General features: G+C 47.3%; 1 protein-coding gene across 7 annotated transcripts in view; it reads right to left on the bottom strand.

Moving 5' to 3' along the window:
- Positions 1-1,005: 1,005 nt before the first annotated feature.
- The window catches only part of LYPD6B (LY6/PLAUR domain containing 6B), a 66,095-nt gene continuing 46,347 nt past the window's right edge, over positions 1,006-20,753 (bottom strand). For 3 of the 7 annotated variants that reach the window (XM_029071537.2, XM_029071530.2, XM_029071528.2), the window contains 5 exons: positions 10,575-10,627; positions 8,342-8,494; positions 4,340-4,438; positions 2,509-2,639; positions 1,006-2,045 (listed from right to left, as the gene is read on the bottom strand). In XM_029071537.2, the coding sequence (XP_028927370.1) occupies positions 1,881-2,045; positions 2,509-2,639; positions 4,340-4,438; positions 8,342-8,494; positions 10,575-10,627 (601 nt within the window). In that variant the 3' untranslated portion in view covers positions 1,006-1,880. The remainder of the gene's footprint in view (positions 2,046-2,508; positions 2,640-4,339; positions 4,439-8,341; positions 8,495-10,574; positions 10,628-20,753) is intronic. The other 4 variants (XM_029071532.2, XM_029071534.2, XM_039913169.1 and 1 more) reach the window with 3 other exon arrangements.

Genomic DNA, 20,753 nt, shown 5'->3' with positions numbered 1-20,753 from the left:
GGCACATAGTAAGTGCTTAACAAATACCATCATTATTATTGGTCCTGGGCTCTTTCCATTAAGCTTCACTATCGTCCGGGGTTGTAAGCATCCCGGCTCACACCATCTGAGAAGGAATATCTGAGTCCACCCCTCAACCCACCCGGTTTTAGTTTGCCGTTCTTTCAGGGTCAGAGGGAAAAGGGGTCTCCGATCAACCTCCCAGGAATGAAGGTCCCGTAACGATGCTCATGGTGACCTTGGGAGTGTCCGCCATGCCCAGCCCTTTTGGCCCGTGAGGGCTGTCTTGCAGAGGGCCACAGTGAAGGAAACTGGCACCGCCCTCACCCCTCCACCCAAGCCACCTTTCCGCACAGGCATCACTCAGGCTGCATATACATGGGCACATTTTCAGATACTCTTTCTGCCTTCATGCAGAGGGAACACACAGATCTGGGCAAGACTGAGAACCTTTGGAGACAAATGGATTTTTTTTTAAATGTAATTTGTTAAGCACTGTGTGTCAGGAATTGTTCTAGGCCCTGGGGTAAAGAGAAAATAGTCCCACATGGGGCTCGCATTCTAAGCAGGAGGGAGGACAGGAACGAAACCCGCAGTTTTGCACATGGGAGAACTGAGACACGGAAGTGAAATGACTCGCCCACGGTCACCCAGTAGACCTGTGGCAGAGTCAAGACTAGAACTCAGGTCTTGACTCCAAGGCCCAGGGTTTTTCCACTAGGTCCCACTACTTGTGGGGGTCCCTGTGGCTACAGGAAGCACTAGGTCAGAAGCCATCAGCCGAAACCCCACCTAACTACGATAGGCAGTGGGCTTAGGGGAGAGAAAGAGAGACCAACCAAGGAAGAGTAAAAGTTAAGGAGGGGGACAATTATGATATCCACCAGCCAGCCCTCTTGAGGCAATATTGATGTTTCTGTGTTATACTGGTCAAATTACAGGTACACTGCTTGCCGCCACTTAGCCCTCACCTCCACAGTACATAACTACACTGGGACGCTTTGGCAGTCGATGGTATTTATTGAGTGCTTACTGTGTGCAGGACACTAACTAAGCACTTGGGAGTGGACAACAATACAACAGATACATTCCCTGCCCACAAAAAACTTAGTCTGGAGGCCTGGTAGATATCTGGTATCTAGGGGCGTCCTTTCACAACGCCACTCGATCCGTTAATCGACCAACCATTGGTATTCGAGCATTTACAAAGTGCAGGGCTCTATACCGAGTTCTTGGGAGAATACAAGACAGCATTTGGTAGATAGGATCCCCGCTTTCGTGGAGGAATGGCTTGTCTTTTCCAGGTCCTCGATGGGACGCGGAATTCTTTCTGGGGAAAGGTAAGTGCACTGAGAGTTGTGGTCTTCGCGAAGCAAGCTGCAGGCTGAGAGCGTGGCAAAGACCCTTCACTGGTAGCCGGGCCACACGTCTGCGTGCCCGGAGAACGCGTCCCATGCGGCATTTCGGCAGAGTCAAAATGGCTGGGTAACGAGAGGCCCGGCCCTCGTGTCCGATGGCCCCGATGACAACACCCGACGGGCGGAGAAGGCAAAGAGGAGGCTTCAGATGAGAACTCGAGGGGTGAATGGGGAAGGGCCTGACCGCCCCCTCCCCCATAGCCATGGCAGCAGAATCGCCTGCAAAAAACACGTTTCCCTTCCCTCCCACCCGGAGTCCCAAGAGTCATATCTCATCCTTCATGGGCCACCTCTCCATCACCTGTCGCCATTCGTCAGCAGGTTGGGCAAGCCACTAACCCGCGCCGTCCGTCTCCCACCGGCCCTGGCCAAGGTCCCCCGCGGAGAATCACCTCCCCGAGCCGGGTCAATCCACGGCCGTCCTGCAGCGTCCCGGCTTGGCCGCCCAGGGCGACGGTGGTGTCAGAGCCAGCGGGCGGCGAGCCCCAAGGCCAGCATGGACAGGCCCGGAGTCCTGGCTGCGCCGGAAGATGCCCTGAGGGCGGGCAGGACCACCAACACGGCGTTTGTGTGGTTGGTCGGGACTTCGATGTTGCAGATCATCCCTTCGCAGCAGGATCTACACTCCTGAGGGGGCAAGGAAAGGGAAGACAAAAATAAAGGAAGTAAGGGGGGGAAAGATAGAAAAGAGGTTATTAGGGAGGCTCTCAGGAGGCTCATGGTATCACTGATGACCAACTGCGTCAAGGCCTATTAATAATAATAATAATAATAATAATAATAATAGTTGTGGGAAGGGAATGTATGTTTATTGTTGTATTGTACTCTCCCAAGCACTTAGTACAGTGCTCTGCACCTAGTAAGCACCATTAACTGGCCCTCTACTTGGGCAACCGTCCCGACATAAAACAAACGTACCCATCACGTAACGGATTCCCAAAGGTGCAATATTTGAGGGCCTTTTTTTTCCCCATAAAGCCTAAAAAGACTCCAACATTATCAGCCTCCTTGCCCACATATTGGCCTTCCATCCTTAGCCCTAAGTTGTCCCTGAAAGAACATTTTCCTATCTCGAAAGATGGATGCTTACAGTCCGCCCGGACTCTTGGTGGTGCTGACAGCCAACAAAATGGCAGTCACTCTTGGAAGCGCATTTCTTGGTGACGGAAGTGCTTCTCCCATGGTTCGTGAAGTGATGGACCGTCATGCAATACTGGGCACCTAGGCAGGGAAACCGACACCGTCAAGCAGTACTTAAAACATGTCCGGCCCACAGAGGAAAGCTGTGCTCAAAGGCGGGAAAGCCATGAACATCGACTCCCTAATGGTTACCATCTAGTGCTTCATGAAGGGAGAGGGGGGGATTTTTTTTTTTTTTTAAAAGGATCAAAACTCAGTCTGTTGGGAAATGAAACTAGATATCATTGGAGAACTTAATTCTGACTTTAAGGTTCTTGAGTTGATGAATCTGGGTGAATCAAGGATGAATCAAGGGTGCTTTCGTTCCTGGCCTCACCTCTCAGATTGTCTTCGTATGCTTCTTCTGTCTCCTGGACCCAGCCCCACCTCCGTCCAAGATGCGGGACTTAACCCTGTGCAACTATTCAGATTTTTCATCTTGACATCCTCAAGCTACGAGCTCTTCTATCCTTATTCTTCCTCCCATTTACTATGTGCCAGGCACTGTACTAGATGCTGAGGCAGAAACAAGTTAATCAGATTGGACACAATCCCTGTCCCATCAAGGGCTCACGGTCTTAATCTCCATTTTACAGGTGAGGTAACTGAGGCACAGAGAAGGTAAGTGACTTGACCAAGGTCACACTGGAGACAAAAGGCAGAGGAAGGATTAGAACCCAGGTTCTCTGCCTCCCAGATCTGTAATCTACCCAATAGGCCAAGCTGCTTCTCACTGTTTGTAAATGGTTTATTTACCCAGAGGTTGCAAGCTCCTTGAGGGCAGAACACAGGTGCCTTTCATTAATTCAATCATATTTATCGAGCACTTACTATGTGCAGAGCCTTGCTTCTGGAGTACTCTGAGAGCTGAGAACGGTGCTCGGCACTCAATAGGTGCCCAGTCAATCCCAGTGATTGACTTGGATATGGTCAAAGAGTGAGAAAAGGAAATGAAGTTCAAACTGAAAGGAAACTTGGATAAGGCTAGACAACCCAACACAACCCAAAGACACAAAAGTTTAAATGCCTCTTCCTGAATTCAAAACAGAAACCAAAAGATGCTGGACACACATCTTTGTAGCACACATGCCATTTTGGTTAGTCAGAGAATAAAATCAAAGGCAGAAAAGTAGGGTGGAAGTGGAAGAAGAAATATTGTTCATGTTTTTAGACTGTAAGCCCCTTGAGGGTTAGCCTGCTTCTCTAAGTCCCTCTGGCAGCCATTTCTTCTCCAGGGTCAATATAATAATAATGATGATAATGATAACGTTGGTATTCATTAAGCGCTTACAATGCGCAGAGCACTGTTCTAAGCGCTGGGGTAGATACAGGGTAATCAGGGTGTCCCACATGAGGCTCACAGTTAATCCCCATTTTACAGATGAAGTCACTGAGGCACAGAGAAGTTAAGTGACTTGCCCACAGTCACACAGCTGACAAGTGGCAGAGCCGGGATTTGAACCCATGACCTCTGACTCCTAAGCCCGGGCTCTTTCCACTGAGCCAGGCTGCTATCCCTGCTTCCCTTTAACCTTGTGCATCTCAATCTTTTCTTGACCCCCTCTAGACTGCATGCTCATTGTGGGCAGGGGATGCATCTGCTTATTGTCGTACCGTACTCTCCCCAGCGCTTAGTAGAGTGCGCTGCACCCAGTAAGCGCTCAATAAATCCAACTGAATGAATGCTCTGCACGCGGTAGTACAAGTCATCGAGTGACAAGCCGCCCTCCCAGCTGACTTACTCGGCGGACACCACTTATCCTCAGCCCAGCGGTTGCAGTTGTAGTTATCCGCGGCTCTGTCGCAGGTGAAGCACTTGAAGCTGTTTGGAAACGGGGTGGCTTTAAAGAAACGATTTCAAACGTCAGTGCGGGGGGCGGTGACCGAAGCGGGGAAGGCATCCACTGGGGCCGGAGAGACAGGGTCCGTGGTTTCTTCCCCCCATGAGAAAATACGAGCCTGATCCGTTTGGTCCCAAGAGCCTTCTTTTCCCTCTGCTCCACCCATCCGGATTCGCTTTGATTCTATTTAGTCGCCATTGTTTTTACGAGATGTTCTTCCCCTCGACTCTATTTATCGCCATCGTTCTCGTCTGTCCGTCTCCCCCGATCAGACCGTAAGCCCGTCAGACGGCAGGGACCGTCTCTATCTGTTGCCGACTTGTTCATTCCAAGCGCTTAGTACGGTGCTCTGCACATAGTAAGCGCTCAATAAATACTATTGAATGAATGAATCCGGATACCACCCTCACGTAGGCAGTTGGTGACAGACCCCTCAACAAGCTTCCCGGCTCAGATGTGGGGAGGCCGGAGAGCGCAAGATCCCTCCTACTCTGGGTCGGGTTGTGGGGGCGGCGGGTGGAAAGAGAGGAGGGAGGAGGGTCCAAGTTGGAAAAGGTCATTTTCCACATACCCTTTTAGTTTACGGCCTTAACTTGGCCACAGGAGATAAATGAGGTACGTCACATCTTGCTTTATTCCCCCCCCACCTCCTCTCGTCCCCGTGTTTTATTTCTTAAAGCAGTCCCTCTTGAACACCTAAAACTCTCAAGGCACAACAGCCTAAACCCAAGGCTGGTGTTAACTATACTTCCCGTATAAGCTTGGAAAAGCATAATATAACAGAGATGGTAGGTACACTTCCTCCCCACAAGAAGCTTAGGGTCTAGAGGATAACACACACCTTTATTATTATTATTATTATTGTTAGATGATCTGGGAGACTGTCATCTACCCCCTCTAGGCTGTAAGCTCGTTGCGTGCAAGGAATGTGTCTGCTAATTCTGTCGTACTGTACTCTCCCTAGCACTTAGAACAGTGCTCTGCACGTAGTGAGTGCTCATTAAATTCCACTGATTAATGGAAAGCCTTTAGGGGATGAGGGAGGAGGAGTCTCTTCCCTCGAGATTTATCCAGAGATGGAAAACTCTAAAACAAGGTCAAGTTCTCAAGAACTAAAGCAGAGACCAAGGCCAAACCGTAGATTCCCATGTACTGTCTGAACTAGGCAAAAAGTTTCTCAGCAGGGTTGACTCCTTGACCTCTGAATTCTGAGCTTTGACCTTTCGGTCCTTATGACCAAACTAGAAAAATATCAGCCCTCTTGCCTAAAGAACTCTGTCTTTAAAATATCCTCCCAGGAACACTCAGAGAGAGGGCTGGTCTGTATCCAGCTTTCTCTGCCTCAAATTAACAATAATGATGATTATGATATTTATTAAGCATCTTCTCCATGCCAAGGACTGAGCTAAGTACCAGGGAGATACGAAATAATCTGATCGGACACGGTCCCGGTCCCACGCCTGGTTCGCCATCTAAGAGGAAAGGAGATCAGATATCTCGGCCCCATTTTTCAGAGGAAGAAACGAAGGCCACAAAGTGACTTGGCCAAGGTCACACAGCAGACTAGTGGCAGAATTAGACCTAGAAACCAGGATTCCCACCCTCTAGACCGTAAGCTTCTTGTGGGCAGGGAGTGCGTCCGTTATACTATACTCTCCCAAGAGCTTAGTTAAGTGCTCTGCACACAGTAAGTACTCAATAGATACGATTGACTGCTTTTAGTCCCAGGTTTTCTCCACTAGAACCTTCCCAAAATAAGGACCTTAAAGCAAGCTAGAAAGTCAGCCAGCAACTGATCCAGGATTGGAAAGTTTTCATAGGGAGAATTTTTAGCTCAGAACTCTACCAACTATTGCCCTTCAGTCGTTTTTTTTCTTTTTAACGGTTTTTATTAAGCCCTAATTATGTGACAGGCACTGTTCTAAACGCTGGGTTAGATACAAATTAATCAGGTTGGACACGGTCCATGTCCCTTATGGGGCTCACAGCCTTAATCCCCATTTTACAGGTGAGGTAACTGAAGCCCAAAGAAGATGTCAGTTGCCCAAGGTCACAGATCAGACAAGTGGTGGAGCAAGGATTAGAACCCAGGTCCTTCTGACTCCCAGGCCTGTGCTCTATCCACTAGGCTACATTATTCAAGATATATTGCTTTCCTCTCTGTGAGATAAAAGACCAAAAATTAAATGGGCAGATTGGCCTGATGCTTGAGTGTTAGCAGTTTTTAGTATAGTATTCATTAAACCCGCTGTTAGGCAGGGATTGTCTATCTGTTGCTGAATTGTACATTCCAAGCACTTAGTACAGTGCTCTGCACACAGTAAGCGCTCAATAAATACGATTGAATGAATTGAATGAATGAATTAAGCACTTACTGTGTCCAGAGCACTGTACTAAGCACTTGGAATAGATACAAGTTAATCAGGCCAGACACAGTCCCTGTCCTGCATGTCCCACAGTGTAAGTAGGAAGGAGAATAGGCATTGAATCCCCATTTTATCGATGAGGAAACTGAGGCCCAGAGAAATTAAGTGACTTGCTCAAGGCCACCCAGCAGACAACCGAGAGAGCCGGCATTAGAACCCAGATCCTCTCACTCCCAGGCCCATGCTCTTTCCACTAGCCAGTACTCTTTGATTACACTGTCCAAGGACAGCACCTCTTTAACTGCTCAATATCAAATATGACTACCCAGTACTACATGCTTAATCTGTTTGTAAGATACCAGTCGCAGCAGGGCAAGTATCGATGGAGTGAATGAAACGGACCATGAAATCTCAATTGTTTTGGGACCCTGGTATTCCCAGTTCTGGCAAAATGTAGGTTTTCACACCACCTTTTGGATAGCATACCACGGCAGAATTAGAAAAAGTGCTTCTAAAGACACAACTTTCTGCATACAGCGTAACATGGGGTCAGAATCAATGATTTTTATGAAATTTTGCAGAACACTGTACTGAGCGCTTACGTGAGTACAAGTTATAGTCAGGACCCCTGCCCACAGTGAAACTCAATCTGGTGAGGGGACAGACAAATTACAGCCAGAGGAATTAGCAGAGTATGGGGCACATGTATAAATTTTGTGGGGTTGGGATGAGTATCAAAATGCTTAGTGGGTATAGATCCAAGAGACAGGAGCCCCATTTTACAGATGAGGTAGCTGAGGCACAGAGAAGTGAGATGACTTGCCCAAGGCCCCACAGCAGATGAGTGGCAGTGCCGGGATTAGAACCCAGATCCTTCTGACTCCCACTAGGCGATACTGCTCATTGGAGGTGTGATTTTAGTCAGAAGAAACTTGTGGGCAGCGATGGACACAGGGAGAGTGCTGCAGCATTTGACTTTTCAATTAGGTGTTCTCACTCCTGCCTCCCACAGCGATTAATAACAACGATATTTGTTAAGCACTTACTATATGCCAGGCACTGTACTAAGCACTGGGGTGGATACAAGCAAACAGGATTGGACACAATCCCTGTCCCACGTGGGGCTCAGTCTCAACCCCCATTTTACAGATGAGTTAACAGGCACAGAGAAGTGAAGTGACTTGCCCAAGGTCACAGCAGACAAGTGGTGGAGCCAGGATTTTACGCACATACCTCTTCATACTCTACTACTTCATCCTGACAGGGTCCTTCCTTCCCCCGGTCTTTTCCTCCACCCAAGCACAAATAGAAGAGAAAGTAATTGAAACCCCACAATCGTGGTTTTATTTAATTCCTTTTTTCCCCCCCAAGTCAGATAAAACGAGAAGCCGTACTAGCCACCAAGAACAAATTTGAGACGAGAGAATTTCTCTTCTAATCTGCTCAGTTTTGCACATGAACTCCTTTTCTCTTCCCATTAATCCCTGTAACGTAGCCGCCCCAGCACGAAAGCCCCAGGTAGCCACCGGCTACTTACGGTCTAGAGGAGGCTTCACGCTGTAGAAGTTGATGTTCTTGGCTAGAGCCCAGTTTTCGGCAAAGACGAAGATCTGAAGGAAAGCCATGGCTAACACACGGCACCGAGATGGCATGCCGCCTCCTAGCCTGGGCGTGCCCCAAGCCCGGTGACCTGTGGGGGAATAGAGAGGCCCCAAATCATTCCAAAAGGATAAGCAAGGAGCAGTGGAGACATACATTGGATTGAGCTTCTGGATTGGCCATCACTAAGTGTTGTTCATATTGCCAGGGCCTGTGAGCTTGCTCACTGAAACTCTATCGGCTCAAAAATAAGCCAGGACCGTCTTCTCCTGGGCAACCTTCATCTCCCCTCTCCGCTCCTCGTGAGGCTAAGAACCAGCCACTGAAAGGAGGACTCGGGAGATTTAACAATCGAGTTTTAAACTGTCCATGCTGACAGGATGGGCTGAAATTATAAAATAATAATAATGGCATGTTAAGCGTTTCCTATGTGCCAGGCACTGTACTAACTGCTGGGGTAGATACAAGCAGATCAGGTTTGACCCAATCTCTGCCCCACGTGGGGCTCACAGTCTCAATCCCCATTTTACAGATGAGCTAACAGACACAGAGATGTGACTTGCCCAAGGTCATACAGCAGACTAGTAACAGAGTCAGGATTAGAATCCATGATCTTCAGACTCCTAGGCCCGTGCTCTACCCACTATACTATACTGCTTCTAATATCAATGCCTTTTGGCCCCAGAAGGAAACTGAAGGAAAAATAAATAAATAAATAAATAAATAATAATAATAAATAATAATAAATAAAAGAGACTCTAGTCTCTTGCTCGCGACAGTGAGGATGTTGCTCTGTTTGGCCAATAGAGTCAATCAGTCGAGTTTCTAGTCAAAGAAGAGATTTCTATGCACAAGTGTAAGTGCCTTGTGGGCGGAGAACATCTTTTCTACTTCTGTTGTACTTCCCAGGTGCTTAATACGGTGCGGTGCACCGAGTAGGTGCTCAAAAAATACCTACCAGCACCACTGCTAGTTAGCCTAGAAAACGCTGTTTACCCAGACCCAGAAATATCATCATGCAATCTCCTCTCTGCCTGATGGCTCAACTTTGTACCGTGAACCCCATTGTTCTGGAAGTCCCAAATCCCAAACTTTAATTATAGGCATTGGAGGTCATATAAAATAAGCCTATATTTTACAGCGCTAAGCAGATTCCAGAAAGGGCGGCTGGTGAATTATTCCTTCAGGTAGCATGTTGGAACAAAATAAATGTGGTGCCAGCTAAGTCCTCCGGGTAAATGCAGAAGCCAGGGCAGCTAATGTAAGAAAACCTCTGGAAGTCTTCAGGAGAGTCAGCAAAAGGCAACTGTAAAAAGATTCTTATCAATCTGTGGAGGTAACAAAATTACAGTGTGTCACTTGGGCCTATCAATCACAATTACTACCTCTGGAAACCGAAAACTTTACCTCTTCAAAACTCCACGTGCAGGGTGAAACTCACCGAAGGACTGGAAGAAGTGGATGATGATAAAGGTGGTTATTTTATTTTATTTTTTTTTAAGTGCTTACTGTGAGTCAAACACTGTACTACTAAGCACTGAGGTGAATACATGATAATCAGGTAGGACACAGTTCCTGCCCTACAGGGAGCTCACAATCTTAAGAGGAAGAACAGCTACTGAACCTCCATTTTGCAGAGGAGGAAACTGAGGGCCAGAGAAACTAAGGGACTTGTCCCGGGTCACACAGCAGGCACGTGGCGGAGCTGGGATTAGAACTCGGGTCCTCCGACTCTCAGGCCCGCGCTCCTTCTACTAGGCCACGAGTGTATTAAACGGTTCTCTGACAGCAACTCGAAAGCGACTTCTAAGCCATACGTTGGAATAGCCAGAACACTTAAAGTAGAATTCAAAATAGCCACAGAGCGAAACTCAATGAGAGGGAATTTATCATATCTTCCCCGCCAGAGAACCGGGGCAAAGTCTAACTATGATCAATATAAATATTTCCAAGTCCTCAGCTGGATAACACTGGCTAAATACTCTCATCCAGAGGCTTAAATCAAGATGTACTATATATCACTTTTGAACTAGATGTTATAAAATGAGACACGCCGTGTGTGAGACTGAGTCACGTTAAATAAATAGAGCATACTGGCACTGCAGCTCTGGGAAAAAGAATCTTGTGCCTGTGAAGAAATGAGAATAATGATTCCCATATTGATATATTACCTTTCTCCTGAAGCTCTGCCATGTGTATCATCTCACTTGTTCTCACGGCATCCCTGGGAAGTAGGCAGGAAACAATCATTAGTAAAAGAGCAAGCTGCCTTTAGTCACCTCTCCTTAAGCCAGTGGCTCTTCCTCTTTTGCACCGTAGTTAGCGGAATCTACGTTTTCTTGGAAGACCATATAAGAGTCAGAGACTTGTTCAGGACACCGGTGGTATCCAAATGACAACAATAATCACGGAAAGATTTTTTTTTTTAAGGTTATTTGTTAAACACTATGAGCCAGGCACTGTTCTAAGCCCTGAGGTACACATAAGGTCATCAGGTTGGACACAGTCCCTGTTCTATCTACATGGGGCTCACAATCAACCCCTATTTTACAGCTGAAGTAACTGAGGAACAGAGAAGCAAAGTGACTTGTCCAAGGTCACACAGTGGGCAAGTGGCAGAGCCGGGATTAGAACCCTGGTCCTTCTGATTCCCAGGCCCGTGCTCTATCCACTAAGCCACACTCCTCATTCCAGAGACTGTGGCTGGAGCCTCTTCCCAGCCGAGAAAAGAGCAGGAAAATACATCTTTCCAAGTCGTGCAAGTCATGAGGATATCACAGAATGTTCTCCTTCTTAGAAAACCCTTAGTGCTTCCTTCTTTTGCTGCCCCACTCTTCCTTCTCATACATTCATTCACCAGCATTCATTGAGCACCTACAGTGAGCACAGCACCGTACTAAGAGCTTGGGAGCATACCTCCAAATAAGAAACAGGATAACCGCCCTATCGGAACTAAAGATAAGGACAGTGTTTCTATGGAGCTTAATTTCCACCTCCTCAAACTTAGCTCATCATCCTTCAATCCATCATATTTACTGGGCCCTAATTGTGTGCAGAGCACTGAAATAAGCACTTGGGTACAATAACACAATAAAACAGAGTTGGTAGGCATATTCCCTACCCACAGCAAGCTTACAGCCTAAAAGGGGAGGCGGACATTAATATAAATTACAGATATGTACATCAGTGCTAAAGGGCCGAGGGGGGTGATGAATAAAGGGAGAAAATCGGGGTGATACAGAAGGGAATGGGATCCTCCCCGTGAATCTGATGTTCCTAAGATGTCTGAGCTGCTTTGCGATGAGAAGCAGTGCAGCCTAGTAGAAATAGCACAGGCTTGGGAGCAGGGAGGTAGAGTCCCAGCAGAGATACCATTCCTAAATTCAGGAGCAGTTTAGATGCTCTATCCCCCTGCCTCAGATCCAAGAACAGATCTATGTTTCCCAGGTGCCTTGGTGGGAATGATGGGGGGTGGAGAAGGAGAAGGGCAGACCCCTCTCGAGCAGAGGGAATCAAGCTCTGATTCTGAAACTCAGGCTCTTCACCAGCACAGTTTCCATCTTCAAAGCATTTTCCCACCGTTAACTAATTTCACCTTCACCACCTGCCTGTGAGATAAGTCTTGGGTGATTATCCCTCCTTTCCAGGTGAGGAAGCAAAGATATTATGACCAGTGCCAAGAGGCAATTAAGAATGTCTGGGATTTCACCCCTGTAGCCGATGAAACGCCCAGCTCTGTCTATGGCAACGGGCTCCTCCAACTCAGACCATCTCAACCCATCTTGACCAGGGCCATCCTCATCCCCTGAGCCAATTGGACACCACAGCAGCTACCCCACATGAAAAGGCACTCGGATTACTTCTGATCACTTATAACCTCTCATAGAATTGGCTAGTAAAATGTTTTACTCAAATCCCACAGACAATTACTCTCCCCACCTTCAAAGCCTTATTGGAGGAAGGCCTCTTGGAAAAAGAGATGTGATTTAAATAGGACTGTGAAGATGGGGAAAACGGCAATCCATGGATGTGGAGGAGTGAATTAGTTCCAGGCAGGTAGGTGAGCAAGGGTCCACGGTGAGAGATATGAGAGAGGCCCAATGAGTAGCCTGGTGAGAGAGGAGCCAATAAAAAAGTTCTAAAGTCTGCAGAAAAATCCCTTTCTCCCACCTGCCCTTTGACCCCAGTCTTGGGGAGCTGGTACTTGAACTTTAATGATGTTAGCTTCCCCCCACCAGACAAGGGACCACAAATTGCAGCCCCTCAGGGGCACCCTAAGCAGGTTATTCACAAAGCAGCTCTTCGGACCAGACCTAGTCCTCCTTGGCCTCACTCTTGCCCCTCTCCTGGAGGATTAAACTAAGCTGCTTTGCTGAAAACTAAAGTGTCGTGTCAGCCCCAGCAGCTGAAACACACTGTGGTTTTGCCCCAAAACCTCATCTCCTCTCCAGCCAAACCAAAGTAAAAGAGTCAACGGGCATTTTTGACAAGGGTATTCATTAATCCACATCTGACCCGAAGTCCAGAGACAGATAGAATCAGGCCTTTTTGTGTCAATGCCGGCAGAGGTGTTCAAACATTAATAATGATAATGGTATTTGTTAGGCACTTACTATGTGCCGAGCACTGTTCTAAGTGCTGGGATAGATATACAGTAATCAGGTTGGACACAGTCCTTGTCCCACATGGGGCTCCCAAACTTAATCACCATTTTACACAAGGTAACTGAGGCCCATAGAAGTTAAGTGACTAACCCAAAATGGCACAGCAGCTAAGTGGTGGAGCCAGAATTAGAACCCACATCCTCTAACTCCCAAGCCCTTGCTATTGTCACTAGGCCACGCCGCTTCTGATCAATTTGCTTTATTTTTGCTACTTGCCTTTAGCACCAGTTCCCCTGGGATCTGCAGGTTAGAAAATCAAAGTTGAAAACAGGGCTCATTTGGCTAATGGATCCAAGGCCAAGGAACAGATCTTTAGGAAGCAACATGGCCTACTGGATAGAGACCGGGTCCTGGGAGTCAGAAAGACCTGTGTCTAATCCCAGTTCTGCCACTCGTCTGCTGCGGGACCCTGGGCAAGTCACTTCACTTCTCTGGGCCACAGTAACTTCTGTATAATGGGGATTAAAGTTGTGAACCCCACGTGGGACATGGACTGTGTCCATCCTGATTGCCTTGTATCTACCCCAGCACTTAGCACATAGTAAGGGCTTAATAAATACCATGATAAAGAAAAAAAAATCTACCCAAAGAGGGCCCCCTGATTTACCATCAGCTTTCTTTGGGGTGAACGAGAGTCTCCCTCTCCCACAACCTAAAAAGCTGCCTGCCCCGCACCAGATCCTTTTATTTCCACCTGGTCACTAACCTCACCACATGACACCCTCCTCCCTCCTCTGCCAGCTGCAAACCCTCAGCATTGATCCTGGGAAGGGAAAGTGGGAATCTCAGCTAGCTCATCCCATTCACTCTCCTCCAACCCCCGGGGTAGACTGATGAGCCAATTCCCCAGAGGTTTGCTGAAACAGACTCATCTTTACTCTAACAAGGGGGATTGCCTGTGTGGCAGAAAGCAGAATTGTCTGGCCTAAGCCCCGTAAGGAATCCTCCCCGCGAATCTGATGTTCCTAAGATGTCTGAGCTGCTTTGCAGTGAGAAGCAGTACAGCCTAGTAGAAATAGCACAGGTTTGGGAGCCAGAGGACCTGGATTCTAATCTCAGCCATTTGCCTGCTGGGTGACCTTGAATAATTCCCTTAGTTTCTTCGGGCCTTCATTTCTTCATCTGCAAAATGGGGTTAAGATAGGCGTTCTCCCCCGACCCCCTTCAGCTTTGAACCCCATGTGGAACAGGGACTGTGTCCAAATGGCCTAATGGATAGAGCGCAGGTCTGGGAGTCAGAAGGTCATAGGTTCTAATCCCGGCTCTGCCACTTGTCTGCTGTTCATTCATTCGATCATATTTATTGAGCACTTACTGTGTGTAAAGCACTGTACTAAATCCTTGGGAGAGTACAATATAACAGGCACATTCCCTGTCACCGTTGTGACCTTGGTCCTCTGTTCTTCCTCCCCTCCCCATCACCCCTACTCCCTCTCTGTGCTCTAACCCCCCTCCCTGCCCCACAGCACTTGTATTTATTTTATTAATGTTGTATATATATCTATAATTCTATTCATTTATATTGATGCTATTGATACCTGTCCACTTGTTTTGTTGTCTGTCTTTCCCCTCCGAGACTGTGAGCCGGTTGGGTAGGAACTGTCTCTGTTGCCGACTAGTACAGTGCTTTGCACACAGTAAGCATTCAATAAATACGATCGAATGAATGAATGAACTTGACTTCCCTGTGCCTCATTTTCCTCAACTGTAAAATGGGGATTCATTAGCCGTTCTCCCTCCTACTTAGACCGTGAGCCCCATGTGGGACAGGGACTGTCTCCAACCTGATTGACTGGACTCATCTTCAATGCTTAGAACAGAGTTTGACTCATAGTAAGCGCTTAGCCAATATAATAATAATAATAATAATAATAATAATGATGATGTTACTTAAACCTTTTCCAAGACATTCTGACATCCATAACTTGACAGGCTAATGACCCGTGGTATGAGCTTTCCTTTCAAAAATGACTCCAAACTTTTCTTCAACTTGTTGCTATGTCCTGGCTGGACAATTTGCTGAGATTACCAAAGAGTCTCTCTTTTCTGAACTGCTCAGATCTCTCACCACACATACACACTGAGATCTAGGGTCCCAGTAGATGCTAAATTCCCTAAGGGCAGGATCACATCTTCATTTCTAGTACAGGCCCAAAAGCATCCATCTAGTAGATGACCACACAGTACGTGCTCAATAAATATGATTGAAGGAATGAATGAAGATTGAATACTATAAGGCAAGTTCTTATTAACCAATCAGTGGTATTCATTGAGGTATTTACTGTGTGCAGAGCACTGACTAAGTGCTTGAGAGAAAACAATATAGGAATATAACAGTCATATTCCCTGCCCACAAAGGCTTACAGTCCAGAGGTACAGTCTATTGAACTGTAATATTAAACTGTGATAGACTGTAGTCTATTAAAAAAGCAGCTTGGTTGCTACCTGGGAGATTGCCACTTGTTTCATTTCTAAGTGGAAGCAGGGGTGGGGAGGGAGTTGGGGGGCAGGGGAAGGTAAAGGGGATTCTGAGTTCAGAGGATGTGATGTGTGAATCTTGGCTGAACCGGGATTACAGGCTGGCTGCACATCAGGAAAAACACAAATAACGCCAGCCAGGCAGGTAGGGATGATTCAGTTGTGAAATTACCCCTGAAGGGAAGTGCTAAGAAATTGGGACACTGAAAACTCTACAGCAATAAACACCCGTGCACTGGAGCCCAGGAAACTTGAGACTTTCCATATCCGATTCCTTGGGAGCAAATCTACAAACTTTATTGCAGTCTGGAAACAAAGTGAATTCCAGGAGGGAGAATTACATGGGAGTGTAACCATGGAGCAGTGCCATTCCTGGGTCATACCAGTGGTCCTCCCAGCTCAGGATCCTGTCTCCATGGCAAGAGCATGATGATTGCATCCTAGACACCCAGTAGGATTCCCCTTGTCTCCCTTGGGATATTCTGTTTGGATTCCCTTCTGGTGTACCCTCCCAAGTGCTTAATATAGTGCTCTGCATCCAGAAGTTGCTCAATAAATAGCATTGATGATGGAGGATGACATGTGTCATGAAATGTCCTGGGTCTTTGAAAGCAGCTTACATTCTCTGTGTCTCGATCTCGCCTGTCTCACCACCAACCCCCAGCCCACATCCTGCCTCTGGCCTGCAACGCCCTCCCTCCTCAATCTGACAAGACAATTCCTCTCCCCCACATCAAAGCCTTATTGAAGGCACATCTCCTCCAAGAAGCCTTCCCAGACTAAGTCCCCACTTTTCCTCATCTCCCATTCCCTTCTGCATCGCCCTGGCTTGCTCGCTTTGCTCTTCCCTGCTCCCAGCCCCACAGCACCTGTGTACATATCTGTCATTTTGTTTATTTGTATCGATGTCTGTCTCCCTCACTTTAGACTGTGAGCTCATTATGGGCAGGGAATGTCACTGTTTATCGCTGTGGTGTACTCTCCCAAGCGCTTAGAGATTGATTGAATGAATGAACAAATGAATGATTTGCCCTTTTTGATCATTCCACTCTTCCACCTAATAGTATTATGTGCACTTCATCACGTTTTGCATCCTTGTCCCCGCATAGTCGCTCAGGGCACTCCATGGCCCAGTGGCAATACAGCAGATGGGATAAAAGAGAACGTGGGTGGAGCATCACAAATCACTAGCACTAGAATCAATTCCTTCACACAGGCCCTCAGTCCTGCAGACTCAGGATCTTTGCTTCTCAAGGCATTTTTGAGGGGACTTTCTGAGCACTTTCAACAGAACAAGCCAAGACATGTTCTTCTCTAGTTTCCCCCTGCTAGGTCCATCCTCCAACTTTGATCTACTTCCCCCATCCTTCGCCATCAGGTTCTGTTCACGACCCACTCTGTTCTCCCACCTCGAACCATCGCCCTGTGGTCTCTCAGATGTGAAGAGGGAGGTTGGTTGGGTGAGAGAAGAGAAAGAAAAGAAATATTAATCGCCCCCTCACGCTCCGAGCAAAAGATCCAATAAGGTCCTCTGCAAGGGCAGACTTGAGGAAATTTGGCAAATTTCAGCAGTAGCCCAATGCCACGTTTATAATCCTGGCTTCCATTTGTTGGAGCAGTGACACTGGGGCTCAGACTGTGAGGGTGTGGTATGTACTGGCAGGGCTGGATCTCCCAGACTCCTCCAGGGCTGAAGTATTAATCCCAATTAACCTCTGAAAATGATGATTTGTTATTAGAGCAACTTAAAGAAACTAGGCTCTTTTATGGTATTTGTTAAGCACTTACTGTGTGCCAGGCACTGTACTAAGCGCTGGTGTAGATCCAAGCTAATCAGGTTGGATACGGTCCCTGTCCCACAAGGGGCTCACAGTCTTAATCCCCATTTTACAGATGATTCCGTACCTCAGATGTTACCTCATCTGTAAAATGGGGATTAACTGTGAGCCTCACTTGGGACAACCTGGTCACGCTGCATCTACCCCAGCACTTAGAACAGTGCTCTGCACATAGTAAGCACTTAACAAACACCAACATTATTATCATCATTATTATAAAGACATAGAAGTCCATATGACACCCCCACCCCAAAAAGCCTAAGGTGTTCCTTTGCGGTGATCTCTGGCTCCCCAACTTCCTCCAGGGCCAGAGTGTTGCCCTATTGGCATTTCTGACTCGGATTGGGCGCTTTCACACTGCTTCTCCAGTGTTTCAGTGGATAGAGCACGGGCCTGGGAGTCAGAAAGACCTGGGTTCTAATCCAGATTCTGCCTCGTTCACTTATTCAATCGTATTTATTGAGCACGTACTGTGTACAGAGCACTGTACTAAGCGCTTTGGAGAGTACAATAGAACCGTAAACGGACACACTCCCTGCCACAACGAGTCTGCGGCGTGACCTTGGCCAAATCACTTCACTTCTCTGGGTCTCCGTCACCTCATCCATAAAATGGGGATTCGGAGTGTGAGTCCCATGGGGGACAGGGACTGGGTCCAATCCAATTTGCTCAGTACAGTGCCTGACACCTAGTAGGCGCTTAACGAATACGATAATTATCATTAATTATTATTCACATTGTTCACCCCCGCACCCCCACCTGAGAGCACGCCCCGAGGCAGTCGCCTGGCTTGCTTACTGTCTGACACCGCGCCCGGCCAATAGGATGTTATTTATTGAATCAATAAGTGGTATCCTAGTGCCCGAGAGAAGGAATGCCCGCAGGGAATCGCCGATTCACTGGCAGAATCTGACTCGAGTCATTGTTGGCTGAGGGGAGTTTTCCTTTTTCTGCTGACACAAATGAAAGATTTGGAGACGGGCATAAGGTAATTGGTCCACAGACGTTTTTCTCATTTGTTAACTTCAACCCTATGTAGCGTTGCATTTTCTTCACCTCTATTGCTTCATTTAGCTCCTGCTAAAACAGGAGCGTTCGAGGTTAATAAACGGATGCAGCGTGACTTAGTGGAAAGAGCACAGGCTTGGGAGTCAGAGGTCGCGGGTTTTAATCCCGGCTCCGCCGCTTGTCAGCTGTGTGACTTTGGGCAAGTCACTTAGCTTCTCTGTGCCTCAGTTACCTCGTCTATAAAATGGGGATCGAATCTGTGAGACCCACGTGGGACAGGGACTGTGTTCAACACAACTTGCTTGCCTCCTCCCCAGTTCTTAGTTCCATGCCTTGCATATAGTAAGTGCTTAATAAATACCATAATTTTTTAAAAAAGGAAAATGGGCATTGAAGTTTGGGCATCCCAATTGCCAACAAGAAGGGAGTAGCTCTCCGAGCAACAATGTTGTGTGGCGAGACAGAGAGGCAAAAGAGAAAGCAGCACCAGGCTGTGCAGATATCATGTGTAATAATAACAACACAACAAGGGTGTTCTCAATGACTGAGATTTTAGATACCTACGTTGGCCTTTTCAGTCGGTCAATTGTATTTACTGAGCGCTTACTGTGTGCTTTGCACTAAACACTTGGGAGACTGTGAGTTCGTTGTGGGCAGGGACTGTGTCTGTTGTTGTATTGAACTCTTTCAAGGGCTTAGTACAGTGTTTTGCACACAGTAGGCATTCAATAAGTCCGAATGAATGAATGAACAATGCAACAATATAAGAGATACATTCCCTGTCCGCAACGAGCCTACAGTCAGCCACTCACCCATTCATGAGTGAACTTCACCATCAGTGGTGACTTATTTGAGTGCACAGGACTTAGTCGATTAACCGATCACGTTTATTGAGTGCGTTCTGTGTGCAGAGCACTGTTCCAAGCTCTTGGAAGAGTTGCCGTTGTCTTAGGCTGTCGAGTCGTGTCCGACCCATAGCGACGCCATAGACACAACTCTCCCAGAACGCCACACCTCCGTCTGCAATCGTTCTGGTAGTGGATCCATAGAGTTTTCTTGGAAAAATACAGAAGTGGTTTTCCATTGCCTCCTTCCGCACAGTAAACGAGTCTCTGCCCTCGACTCTCTCTCGTGCAGTTGCTGAATAGCACGGGTGAGTTTTGACTTGTAGTAGATTGTCTTTCATTTTCTAGCCACTGGCCAAGCTAAGAATGGAATGGTTACAGCTCTGCTTGACTCTTCCTCCCATAGTTGAGACTGGTAGAGTCCTGGAAACTCTTCACGTGCAACCCTGAGAGGGGTTTGGAAGAGTACAATATAATAATATAAGAGGCTCATTCCCTGCTCAAAATGAACTTACAGTCTAGGTGGGGAGACAGACATTACTATAAATAAGCTATGGAAATGCGCATAAGTGCTGCGGGGCTAGGAGGTGAATAAAGGGAGCAAATCAGGGCAACGCATAAGGGAGTGGGAGAAGAAATGAGGGCTCTGTCAGGGAAGACCTCTTGGAGGAGATGGGTCTTCAATAAGATTTTGAAGGTGGGGAGAGTCATTGTCAGATATGAAGAGGGAGAGTGTTCCAGGCCAGAGGCAGGACGTGGTCCAGAGGTCGGCGGGGAGAAAGGCAGAATGAGATACAGTGAGTAGGTTGGCATTAGAGAAGTACAATTCTGAAGCAGGATGGATGGTGGTGCTGTCTACAATGATGGGAAAGTCAGGGAAAGACACAACTATATTTCTATATATATAATGGCTGTTCCTCGCAAGGTATTCTTCCCTTTATTGAGCTCTTTATTTTTATAATGTTATTTGCTAAGCACCTTTCTATGTGTCAAGCACTGTACTAAGCAACGGGGTAGTTAATCAGACCCGACACGTTCCCTGTACCGCCTGAGGCACACAGTCAAAGTAGGAGGGAGAACAGGCACTGAATCCCCATTTTGCAGTGGGGGAAACGGAGGCACGGAGAAGTTAAGTGACCTGCCCAAGGTCACACAGCAGGCAAGTGGTGGAGTCGGGATTTTGTAGCAGTATCAGAAGAAACCAGAATGCCCGTTTGAAGAGAGTCGTGACCTTGAACCTGAAAACAGAGTTCTCTCTCCACCTGCCTCTAACCTTCTCCTGTCTTGGACACCCGATCCTTTCCTAGCCCATCACGACCCCGGCTGTGGACTAGCTCCCCCCTCCCACTAATTGCCACTTTCCAGAACCACCCCCTGCCAACCTCTGCCCTGTCAGACATATGGGTGTTTCCGAGTGACAGAGTAAGGCACGGGGCTAGTCCAGTTCTCAGACGCAGGGGAGAGGAGACAGGCTTCTTACCCCTGCTGCGAAAAATCAAAACCCCCGAATGGTACTA

This window comes from Ornithorhynchus anatinus, chromosome 9, assembly GCF_004115215.2.
Source record: "Ornithorhynchus anatinus isolate Pmale09 chromosome 9, mOrnAna1.pri.v4, whole genome shotgun sequence".
Taxonomy (NCBI): domain Eukaryota; kingdom Metazoa; phylum Chordata; class Mammalia; order Monotremata; family Ornithorhynchidae; genus Ornithorhynchus; species Ornithorhynchus anatinus.
The sequence above is the reverse complement of the archived record's forward strand: the minus strand, read 5'-3'. Positions and strand labels throughout refer to the sequence as shown.